The 13175-nt window shown below is 40.9% G+C and overlaps 1 protein-coding gene across 1 annotated transcript in view; it reads right to left on the reverse strand.

Moving 5' to 3' along the window:
* prex1 (phosphatidylinositol-3,4,5-trisphosphate-dependent Rac exchange factor 1) overlaps positions 1 to 12226 on the reverse strand; it is a 204203-nt gene extending 191977 nt beyond the window's left edge. The window contains exon 1 of the mRNA XM_078236543.1: positions 11588 to 12226. Within this exon, the coding sequence (XP_078092669.1) occupies positions 11588 to 11728 (141 nt within the window). The 5' untranslated portion in view covers positions 11729 to 12226. The remainder of the gene's footprint in view (positions 1 to 11587) is intronic.
* Positions 12227 to 13175: the final 949 nt, after the last annotated feature.

The raw sequence follows: 13175 nt of genomic DNA on the forward strand, positions 1-13175 counted from the left end.
GACAAACTTTTCAAGGAAACCAAAAGTACACAGCTTTGAAAGTAATGAAAACTGTAATCAACCTCATGCCCTTCGTTCACACCATGACCTTCTCATACAAATTCAGTGCATTGTTAATCAGCACTTAAATCCATGCAGCCACAGTTACAATTATGCCTCAAGGATCACATGGAACAAGTGGCAGTAGTGCAGGGTTACAAATTATTATTTGTTCTTTTGATGTGTGCTTGCAGTTCCTGATGTACAATTTCCAGAATATTGTCGTCATCCCCCCCACCCACAATACAAATCCGAAAAAGGTTACCAGAGTAATTCTGGTAACTACGCAATGAGAGTTCTTATGATGTGAAGCATTATAGAAAACAGTACATCAAAAGGAATGTTTTGTTTTCATACAAGTAATAGCAGCCATCTTGTTTTCAACCATGCACAAAACTTAAATCTGTTCAACAAAAACAAGTTACTTAGAAAATGCACTACCAAAAAACTCATTATTTTAGCAGAGTCCATTTTTGGCTCATTAGTGAAACTCATCTCTTGTAAAAGAAGCCTGTTCTCTCTTAGGCATGAAATGAAATAAAAACCCTATTGTCCAAGAGCCCAGCAGAGTAGGACAAAGGCCCAGTTGCTCGATGGTGTGTGTGAATGACAGCAAACTTCCCCTTTTCATTTTCTTAACCAACAGTGTTCCTTGGCAAGAAGCAGAAAGCTAAGTTTATTCACGACTGATGTTTCAAACAGTTAAAATGTGATGCATACTTCTCTCCAACAGAAGAAAACCGAAAAGTGGTAATGTCTTTGTGAAACAAACTTTTCTTCATCTGTTGGCAGACACACATGGTGATGATAAATCACATATTATCCAAAAATGATGCACAGGTCTCCTCTGGTATGAAAATAAAGGCTTTACCAAAATTACTTTTTCCACAAAGGTAGCGCTCAACTTAAAAGTTTGGCACAACTCATTTTGAGTTTTAAAATGGTTTCCCATCATTAACCTGATCAATAAGCTCCAATCAGTGAATTATCCCACTAAAAAATTAGTTTGCTATGAAGGAAGGTGGCTACAGTACAACTATTTATCCATTTGAAAAGTTTGCATTGCCAACTTAATGTTTATTATCAATACTTATTGACCAGAAGTCTTTGACCAGAAGGATGCTTATTTACTTGTTTGCAGTAACAGAACAAATTCTGAAGCACGTACACAAGTACTCACATACCAGAACCATAGAATCCCTACAGTGCAGAAGGAGGCCATTCAGCCCATCAAGCCTGCACCAACAAAAATTCCACCCAGGCCCTATGCCCGTAACCTCACATATTTACCCTGCTAATCTCCCTAACACTCAGGGGCAATTTACCATGGTCAATCCACCTAACCCGCACATCTTTGGAGTGTGGGCAGAAACCAGAAGACCCGGAGGAAACCCACAGACACGGGGAGAACATGCAAACTCCACACAGACACACAGTCACCCGAGGCTGGAATAGAACCCGGGTCTCTGGCGCTGTGAGGCAGCAGTTCTAACCACGATGCCACCCTCATTTCACTATAAATCCTGGGCAGTTTTTTCTTCTCCAAGTGAATAGACAAATTTCTCTTGTGCACAAGATCAATCACATGCAGAAGATTCATCAGTCTGGGATGTACGTTTTTTTTGTAAGATGGCCAGTTAATTTATGCACAAGTTACTTGGTTAGATGACCCACAATCCACCCCAATGCTGAAGCAAGGACAAGCTTACATCCTACATTTATACCTCTGTACCAATAAACAGAGTTAAGATAGTGCACTTGTGACTTGGACAGACTTGGACAAATGGACTTCCAATTAGTCAAGGTTAAACCTATGAATATTACCTGATATTACGTATCAGTTTGGCAAGTCCTCAAAATATCGAATCTTGTGGAGGAACTGATGCATTTTACAATTGATCCCAATCCTCAAGAGGTGAACCAATCACTTACCTATGTATACAGAATTATTCTAATATGCAAGGAACAATACCAGATCAGTAAAGGGTATCAGGCAAACTTTCAATTGTCCATATTTTTTAAATGTCAAGTATTTGAAATTTTAAAAACAGTATAATCGTTATCTGCAATCAATATTACTCCCTTTGGTACAATCAATAAAAGTGTCAGTCACCACCATTTCAAGTGCAACTTGGATGAAGGAATAAGAATTGATTATGAGTGATATTTGTAAACATAAACATATGCCGACGCTCTAAATAGCTTTTGATGAACTTTCAAAATTACTACGAATCCGTTTGTGGAGCTCGGAAGCTTTGAGTTGGTTAATACGTTTCAAAAAGAGAATAGGAAGAAAAATTATAAAAACCAGGTTGGAGTTCAAATCCTTCTCAAAGGAGGAATAATGGAGTCAAGAGTAGCTTAAAATCAACATTGCTCTGCAAAGAAACATTGCTCCCTCTTGGAAATTCAGCTGAATTTTCCTTCCAATTTTCTGACTTTGGTACTTCCTGGCTGAAACTGATGATGCTACATGCGGTATTAACAGTGTCTTCCCTCCAATTCTTCACCCAAGTGTCTGCATACCAAGTGATAGATAGATACTTCAGCACAAGATAAATCACAACCATACCCATCCTCATCTAATGTCCCCCAGCACTCTTCCCACTGAATCAAATGCTGAATCAGAGCAGGAATCTGTATCCATCGCCCTCTGCCCCCATACTAGTGTACCGAGGTTGTGGCTTGGTAGTATCTTTGGTGAAATCGACTGTGAAAAATAATTGCACTTGTATCATGCCATCCAAAAGAACATTGTAACCAATTAAGTATCATCGAAGCAGATTCGCTATTTGTGAATTTCTCGTTCATGGCTCATATCTTTTGAGTATAACTTAGTTTTATCAATGAACGTTCTAACTGCAGAAGATGGGGTAAATGCAATCCAAACAAGCTTGGAGCCTATTACACCTGAAGGTTTGGGAGCATGTTGGCTTAACAGATTAAAAGCTAGAAAAATATTATAAAAACTACAGGTGGACTTCGTAGCTAAACAACAGGATACATGATGTCTGCAATCATTTCAGTAAGGGCAGTGCAGAGATTTTTTTTGAGGAGTTAGAGTCAAATCAGTTTTAAAGTATTCAGTCAACTCTCAAGGGTTGTAAAATCAATTTCTTTCAGCAGATCAAATAAGAATTTTAATTAAGGGGTACTTGACCCAAAGGTCTTATTCTGGACATCCCAGGGTATGTTACATTATCATGGAGATGGGTGGAGCCCATAAGATATCATAACTCATAAGAGAATTCTTGGGGAAAGTAAGAAGTTACATTAAATGCATAAATTGCATAGTTAAAAACCATATTGTTAATTGTGCTTGTTTTGCTTAAATCAGTTATGCACAAAGTTAATGAAATCTTGTAGCATTGGTTAAGACAATTTGTTCAAATTGATCTGTTTAGGGACTATTGTAAAAGAATTCAGCAGCCAATTTGCATAGAGGAAGCTCCCACAATCTGCAATCCAACATGATCTGCTTCTGTGATGCTGATTGTGGGATAAATAGTGGGTAGGACACTAGGGATAACTCCACAGCTCTTCTTCAAATTAGTGCCATTATATTTTTATATCCAGTTGAGAGCAAAGAGGGGTTTGGGTTTAACATTTCGTCCAAAAGCCAACAGTACAAACCGTGGAATGAAAATGGAACCTTCACGATGAGTACGACTGCGTACAGTACCACATTGTGCATTTTCATAAAGTCTTAGGAGTTAATAGACATCCCAAAAAAAAGTTAATGTTGATAATGTTTGGAGGAGTTGAAAACTAGTTAAAAATAGGCTGCATAATTTGCAGAGACATCTGATGCATTGATGCATTGTAGAATACAATGCTTTAAATGCTTGCAACAACAAAAAAAGCATGTAAGTTTAAAGTTGGAGGTAAACCATTTTTTAAAATGGATATTACTTTGGATTCATTCTAGCTGGTGACCACTCATGACCACAGCAAAGAGGTAACTTAGCCTGATGTCAATATCTTAATTAATTCAAGACGTTTTTAATAATACATCAAGCCAAGCCTTTTAAAAAAATCAATTGATATTTAAAACCAAGGAGCCAAAAGCGTAAAAACAGAAATTCAAATCTTACACAAAAAATACAAGTCACTGAATCTGTTGGTGAAATTTGAGAAGTTATTGGTTAATTTTTTTGTTAAAAAGGAGAAATTATCACTCAAGGACAGCAAAAAGGGAACATTTGACATGGTTTTCCTATTCCCCCAACTAAAGAGAAAGCTTTATGAGCAGGTTTGAATCGACAAGGATTAAAATGTTGGAAAGAATATATTTATACATGAGGATGATCAACCGTAACCAAGGTTCACAAAATGTGAAAAGACACAAATCTCTGACCCAAAGCTGGAAGTGTTATTTAGCATCACCACCCAGGGGTTGCAATAGTACAAATAATTCAAACATCTTCCACCAGTTCATGCCAATCATTTACTTAATGAAGAAAGCACTAGGTTTTGAGCACAACCAGCACATTACCATTTATTATGCTGTATAACTCCATTCTTTGAAAATATGAATCGGCCACCAGTAAATCACAAACACATTTTGTTCAAAGTCCTGAGAAGAATCAAGTGACACACGAGCCAGTACATCTGGCAACCAGTCAATAATTACATTTTACAAAACCTCTGCAGTACTTTCAGTCAAACAGGGAGTTGTGTGGGCTTCTGGTATTTTGGTTTGCATGACAATTCAGTCACACTTTCCATTCTGACCAATTCAACTGACTCTGAAAGATCATTTTAATTAGTGTTACTACAATCCCCAAAATTACCTCAGAAATACCATGTCATCATGTAAAATAAGAACATGAGCTGTACAAAAAAAAACTAAGTTTCCCAGTCTTCAACCCAAATCCATTTTAACAAATTTATAAAGTCCAAACTTTCCCTGCAGCCTTTTTGTGTAGTTAAGTGTTGCACTGTCAAATGCTTCATTTATACAGGTGAAATAAACCATATTCCACAATTTTAAGTCAAGTTAAATTCTTGGCACTAGATAGACTCAGACTTCAACACACTAGATTAAAAGCAAGGGTGAAGGGGGAGGAATATCAAATCCAAAGCACCACCCTTTCTTTCCACCCAACCTGGAATCTGATCCACACAAAAAATAAGTTAGACTATAACCTCTCCGATTCAGAAATCTAAACTCCGGAAACACCAATTGTCTGGAAATCGTGTGAACAGACCCACAAACTCGCTGCTCAACTCCACCATTTGGGCATTGCATGGGTTCACCTGATCTTAGGGGAGAATATGATGAGTGACAGCTGGGGGGTGGGGGCGATTGTATGGCACAGCACAAGGTGACAAAGCCATTCACCATGGGTTAAGTTGATTTATTCCTCCATTTCTCCATCTCTTTCTCCCCTCCTCTTCCTTTGCAGTGGTGTTTTTGTGCAGATCCAAGCATTTCCAGGGTATGGTTTGTTTTGTTTTAATGCCTCATCAGTGCACCTAAGGCAGTGGTTCCCAAAGGGTGCGGCGCACCACACTGGTGAGGCGAGAGAGGATGGCAAGTGTGGCGGGAAGATTCAAGGACAATCAAAGAAACATTTAAACATGGTTTAAACAAGCATTGATTTATACTTTCTGGATGCCCCATGATCATATTATAAAGTAGTGTTCTATGTTATGAATCAAGCACTACTAGGAGTTGGTTTTTTTTGTTTTTGAATGTATTTCTTATCAATAAAAAATTTGGTGTGGTGCGAGCAAATTTTTATTCCGAAAGTGCGGCCCAGTGAAAAAAGTTTGGGAACTAAAGGGAAGTGTAGCCATATGCAACAATGCTACACCTGCAATATTGAAGAAGGTAGAAGTCATAAAGAAATTACAGAAGGGTGCATGGTGTGGGTGTCTCAATGGTTTATGACATTAAACAGCACGAAAAACTATTTAAAATTATTTGCAGCAAGTGGCATGTATGAACACTGCACATTCATCGGCCTGCAAACCTAATGTGCTATACGAATGGTTCTGACAACCTCATACTGAGGGGGTTCCTATTTCAGGGATATTGCTTATGGAAAAGGCCAAATGATTTCATATGGATGAGATAATTTGTGGTAAGAACTCTCAAGGTTGGTTGCAAAAATTTAAATATAGGCATTGGATTCACCATTTAAAGGCTACCGGTGAACAACCTTTTGCTGATAGAGAGGCTGTTGTACGTAATTGAATTTGTGAAGTTAACAAAAGGATGAGGAACTTCACCTTGAACACATATATAACGCAGACAAGATGGGAGCTTTCTCAGCCCGCTTGCCTGTTACACACTTGTTGTAGAGTAGACAGGGGCATGCTGTTGCAAAGATCAGAAAGATTCAACATGCTCACTTGCGGAACACCTAAATATAAACTCTTGGTTATTGGCAGAAGTGTTAATCCTCATACTTTCATAAAGGATGAAAATTCTGCAAGTGCTTTATGAAGCCAAATGTGTGTGGATTGTCCAGGAGATCATGCGTAAATGATTCCATAATTGTTTTCTCCTCAAGGTTTGTGCACACTGTCAAAAGTTTGGGTTGGCAACTAGAGTGCAAAATTGCATGTTTGCACAAGACACTTGCGGGACAATTAGACTCTGACCATCTCTTCTCTACATATTTATCCCCCAGTTGCACATCGCCAATTCAGCTAATGGACATTTGATCAATGAAAAGTCACTCCAAGAACATTTTCTGTAACATCTCGTGAACATTTTCAGTATCGTGGTGTCACTGCTTTTATGAAGGCTATCAGTATTAAAGATCCTATTTGGCAAATGCATGGGATAGTGTCACTCAGGAGACACTTGCAAAATGCATGGTAGATGTTGTGCGCTGTTAGAATGTTTCATGAAAAAGATGCAGGGAAATACTTTCATGTAAGCAAAGCTAAGGCAGCTGATCACCTGCATTATACCAAGTGAATGCAAAGTGATGTAGGTATTGACATAGATGAGGAAGACTTTGTAACATGGCTAAAATGTGTTGACAATGCTCCAACAGTACAACAAGTAACAGATGCAGGTCCAAACAGTTTTACATCCGAAGTCTGCAGTGATAAAGAAGATAACAATCCAGAGGAGGAAATTACCATGGAGATGGGGATAAATCTGACCTCCGCTTCATTCACTTGCAGCCAAGTTTCATAAGCCAGCAAGATGTAATGCATATTGCAGAAGGTCTGAGTAAATTTAATTAGAGTCAGTCGTAGGTCATTAGACAGCCAGAGCACATTTGGAATATAGTCACACTCCAAAACTTTCACCAAACATGCATCACCATCCACCTAACACACAATGAGCAAGCGCTTGGTCCCACCAGTTTATAGTGCAGAGCAGCAACTGCTTGCCTCTTGAAACCAAATCATGGAATGCATCAAACCCTGGAGGTAGAAGCAAATCATATTTACAACCAGTCTCCAAATAACACCTTCCAGCAGCTACTATACCAAGGTTTAGAATTTCCTCATCTGTGTGACAGATGTGCCTTCCGTTTGGTGCAAAGACTTATGCGTGACATTACAATATGCAGCTGCCTTGACTTTCTAGACACTCATATACAATGTCAGGCTACTTGTATGCAACTCCTGAATGCCAATTTTTATAGAAGTAGCTTTGAGAAAGCAATGGTTCCACTGTGAGATTAACTCCCCACTGAGGTTGAGGTGACAAGTCTCATTTAGACAGAGGCCCTCTCACAATGTAGTAACTTCCCTTTTCCAACCAGTAACTCACCTCACAACCTGGTGCTTGTGCACATGTTGCGTTGAACCCTATGACCACGGGCCATCAATATATAAAATATACAGGACAATTATTTAGATACAGCTTATACACCACAAACTTAAACTAACGTCAGAACTTTGCAGTTACTGAAAAAAACAAGAGAAAACCCCTGAAACACTGAGTCCTTTGCGACCTCACTGAATGATCAGAGCTGGTGTCAACATACATCAGAACTTCAGCTATTGGCAACAATTGGAACATGTGTTCCTTTTTTTTTTGAATCAATACCTTCAGGATTCCCATTTTAACTGTGGAAAACGACATTAAAACATTTGGATGCAGCCAGCAGTGTTGAAGAAGTTGAAATGGCAACATTATACACCCGCAACAATAAAACCAAGCACTGCAGTTCATCCAGGAATACCTGGTATAGATGATCCTGTTGAGATACCATTGGAGATATTATTAACGACTATATCAAATGAAGAGTGATTCTGGCCAATCTAGCTTCACTCCGTAACAGTTTTGGTGAGCCTTCTATCTACACTGATGTATCTCAAGAGCTGGAGTAAGCAGTTCATATCACATATGTAATACGTTAACATATATGTGAGATGAAGCATCAGATCAAGCCCAAGATGGGGTGCAATGCCTCATCTTGTTTGGACCTTGTTTGTCTCTCTTGTGGGGAACCATGAATTGGATTCAATTTGAACATATATAATCAGCTCCTTACTCCCAGCAACATATATTTATAGAGCGCCTTTAACAGAATGAAGCCCCAAGGTGCTTCACAAGAGCATTATAAAACAAAACATGACAGCAAACCACTTGAGGCGGCACAAGGTCAGATGAAGAAAAGCTCGTCAGAACGCCGAAGAAGGAAAACGGTGTAAAGAGGTGTAGTGAGGGAGTTCCAGAGCTTGAGGCCTTGACAACTGAAGGCATGGCAAAGAACTATGAAGCAATATAATTGGGGAAGCACAAAAGGCCAAAATTAGAGGAGACAGATATATCCCAGAGGGTTGAGGAGTTGGAGAAGGGAGATTACTGAGATAGGGAGGGGTCAGGCAATGGAGGGTTCTGAAAACAAGGACGAGAATTTGAAAATCAAAAGGTTGCTTGACTGACAGCCAACGCAGGCACAGAGGTGAAATGGGAACAACTTGCTGTGAGTTAAGACACAGACAGCAGAGTCTTGACTGCCTCAAGTTTACAGAGTGGAGCAGCCGGGAGTGCATGGAAATAGTCAGGCCCAGAGGATTCAAAAACATAAATGTTTCTATGTTCTCAACAACAAATGAGCTGAGACAGGGTGAAGTTATAGGTGGAAATAGATGGTTATAGCTTTTATTGATGGGGCGAATAGGAGATCAAAAGCCCATCTCAGGATATGACAGCGAGATTGCAAACAGGCTGGCTTAATGTCAGGCTGTTGCCAGGGAGAAGGATGGAGTCAGCAGCAGGGAACAGAGTTTGGAATAAAAGTTCACAGTTAATGGGAGGAAATTTCTGCTCATTCAGTACTGCATGCTGGATAAGCAGTCCGATCAATTAGCAAAGTGGAGGAGTTGAGAGGTGGTGGTGGTGAGGTAGAGCTGGCAGTCGTCAGTGTGAATAAGAAATTAGCACTGTCTTTGGTAACAGATGATGTAATCAAGTACAAGCATGTGGATGGGAAATAGGAGGGAGCCAGGAATAGATCTGCGTGGGACACCTGAGGAAATAGTGTGGGAGCAGGAAAAGGAGCCATTTCAAGTGATTCTCCAACCATGGTTAGTTGGATAAAAATGGAATCACATGAGAGTAGTCAGTTGGATGATCATGGAGTAGGATACTATGGGAAACCGCTACAAAGGCACAGGTCAAGGGAGACAAAGAGAGAAAGTTGCCTTATGTGACTGTGTTCAAGGTTCCAGTTGTGATTTTTAAAAGAACTGTCTCAGTACGGAGGGGAGGGGAGGGGAGGGGAGGGGAGGGGAGGGGAGGGGAGGGGAGGGGAGGGGAGGGGAGGGGAGGGGAGGGGAGGGGAGGGGGGGGGAGGGGGGGGGAGTGCAGGGAACCTGATGAAAGAATTCACATCTGGAGTTCCAGGAATGGTGGGAATGAATTGGGGTCGGGGGGGAAGGGGGTCACTTTCAAGGACTTGAGGGGAAAGGTAAATTGGAGAAAGAGAAATTGGAGATAGCAAGGATCGGGAAGGGGGGGGGTGATTACAGCAAATTTAAATGAGAGTGGGACAACTGTACACATGAGTTTTAAGAAGTTATTAGAGGAAATTGAGGTGGATGTTTTTCAGAACTTGTAACCAAGAGTCACCTACAATAGCCTGTACATCCCAGTCAGAAAATAGGTCGACAGTTCATAGTATTTATCTCAAAGACCACCCCATCCCCCACAAAAAGAAACTCTATTTTAGCACAGCTTTCTTTTAGGAATTTGACATAAATGCCAACATTTGACAACCAACCATTAAATCAGGTCATGCCCACCTCCACTCTAGCCTACTGATGAGGATGGGGGTGGGGAAACTCTCACCACTTCAGATTCAGATTCTAAGTGAAACCTGAATCTAATTTCACCCAAATACACAAACAACCAAGGACTGGAAATCTGAAATCGGTTGTCCTGTCGGCTTGTTCAATCAAAAGAAAGGTACTGCGAATGAAGTCAGGTTGATTTAGGTCCCGGTGGGGGGAGGCTGGGGCCAAATGCTCAGATGTTCAATCCAGGAAGAAGGCAGACTGATTTACGGCGCCTTTCCCCCTTTAACCTCATTGTGTCTGGAGAGCGTGCATTTGACTTTACACAAACCATATGGCACACCTTTCAGCTCCCAGCACGCCTTATCGGCAACAAACGAACCTGCTAATAGATGTCGCTCCGTCTCAACTGGAAACCACAGAACAACAGGTCAGTTTAATTACCGCATCAGAACATCAAACCCAATTTCAGAATCACTATCCCACAAATGATCGAGTTGGGGGAAAATGGTTCAAATTGAATTCCAAATAAGATGCAAGATGTTGTATTTGGGTTTCGTTAACAGTCTAACAACATTGGAAACATTTAACGTTTCATTTTGTTTCCAACCCCCATTGCAGGATGTACATTGATCCCACACATTTCTTTTTTTACTCAATTCTTAAAGTTACAAAGCTAATACTCGGAATGGACTGGGCAAACCCAAATCCATTCCTTGCTTGCTCTTAAAACCAAATTCAAAATGGAATTCAATCCCAATCAAGGTCCCCACAAGAGGGATAAACAATATCCAAGCTGACAAGATGAGACATGGCACCCCATTCTGGGCTTGATCTGACAATTGATCTGAGCCTAAAGAAGTGCTTACATATTTTATACGTTATAGACACATATAAAAAGTGGTCCCAAGAAGCTTTCAGCGGCTCAATGGATCGATTCCTCATTCCACCAGACCCCCCTGGTGTAACTCCCCCCTGCACTAAAATTAAGCAGATCTCACCGAAACCTAACTTCCCCAAATTACAATTCCCAAGTCCCTTTAAACAACAATATCTTTGCCGGTTACGTTGGCCCCGGTAGCCAGTCAAGTCCACCGACCTCAAAAGAGAGGCTTGACTCTTGACACAAAAGTTTCAAATAACAGCGATCTCAGAAGTGAATGTGGGGCAAGTGAAGTCACACCAAAGCCATGAGCAGCCGAAATTAAACTGCTGCTCACTAACATGATGTTGGACATTAACCTTGATTTACCCATTTCACAACCCTTGGAGGAAGAGAACTTGCTGCAGAACAGGGTTTAAACAAAATTTTTTAAAAAGAATCACTTACAGACTTCAGAAATTTCAAGGACCCCACGTAGTCCCTCTCCGTTTTTAAAATCTCATTCATCACACAGACTCGAAGACGGAGCTGCCGATCCGTGTCTTTTCCATTCTCCACTCCATTTTCTTGGTGACTTTCTTCATCCATGTTCCTGTGCTACTTGAAGTAAACAAGGCTGTTCGGAGGTGGGGGGGCAAGGCAAAAAAGAGAGAGGCGAGTATGTAGATTTCCACCGCTTCTCTAAAACACTTGGGAATCCTCTGGCTTAAGAGCCCCTCTCATTTTTTTTGTGTGTGTTTGAGGTTGTTTTGACCATATGGAAAATACTTTGAGTGGATCGAGCCGGCTTCCCTCTTCAATTCTGTTCGTAAAAACACAGACACCAGATGAGCAGGGCAGCAGCGCTCCGTTTCGCTGCTGCTGTGCTTCTGAGAAGTCCCCACTGCACTCCCGTTAGAAGTCACTGAAACTGACGAGCTATGATTGCACGTTTGTTCTTAAACTTCCACCCTTTCAGCTGCAGGAAGAAAACCAAGAACACAAAATAAAACACAAGCACCAGCAGAACACAACTTCCCAAAGAATGTGACGGGGCTGCAATCTGCATCAAAATGCTACCGTCCAGGCAAATTCCGCTTTTCTCTCCTTTCTTACCAATGAAACAACAAGCACATGCTCAGGAAACCGAGTGAAGGGACTGTCTGCAAAACCTCATTTAAAACTTCAAGTGGAACCCAGCAGCAGGGTCACCGCAAACAACTCCACTCTCATTGTTGAGAACCGGTCTGCACCTAATTTTTTCGAGATAAGCAATTCATGACTGCTTTTCTTTTTGGTCAGATCCACAGCGGCGGGTTTATAAGCACAAAGGGCTCTGTTATATCAAGTCAAACCTTTTTTGGGGGTACAGCGGATAGTAACAAAAGCTGCTAGTACTATCCTGCAGACTGGAACGAATACCTAAACTAGCTTTCACAGTGAACCTACTGATAGACAAAGTTTTACCAGTTGGCGTTCCGTTTTAGTGCAAAGTTCAAATGATTCCGGAGACAGAAAATACCTTTCGATGCTTCACTCCAGAAAGTGGAACGTTAGAGATAGTCCCTTACTTTTGGCTACCACTTTGACTGCTATTCTGCCCTCCTGTTCTGCAGCAACATGCTTATTCTTGGTCGGCGAGGAGGTGTGCATTAATATGAAGTGGAGTTTCTTTAATTTTCATCAGGATGTGCGTAAAACAGAGGGAGAAAGTCAGGAATGCTAATAATTGATTAGATCGCGAGACTGGGTCCCTTTTACTCTAGAGGGCGATCTTTACAGATGTATTTTGTAGACTAATCTCTGTAGCTGACTTGCATCAAATCTGGACAATCCTCAATTGTGAAGAGAACCTTCCCGAATGTCTAAAGAGTGTGAAAATTTGTAGCACCTTCCCATCTACCATGTGCCAAGACAAGAACAGCAGATTCCTGGAAATACCACCACCTCCAAGTCACTCACCATCCTGACTTGGGAATATATCGCCGTTCTTTCACTGTGGCTGGGTCAAAATCCTGGGACTCCCTCCCTAACAGCACTGTACATATACCTCAGG

The sequence above is a fragment of the Mustelus asterias genome, chromosome 20 (genome assembly GCF_964213995.1).
Source record: "Mustelus asterias chromosome 20, sMusAst1.hap1.1, whole genome shotgun sequence".
Taxonomy (NCBI): domain Eukaryota; kingdom Metazoa; phylum Chordata; class Chondrichthyes; order Carcharhiniformes; family Triakidae; genus Mustelus; species Mustelus asterias.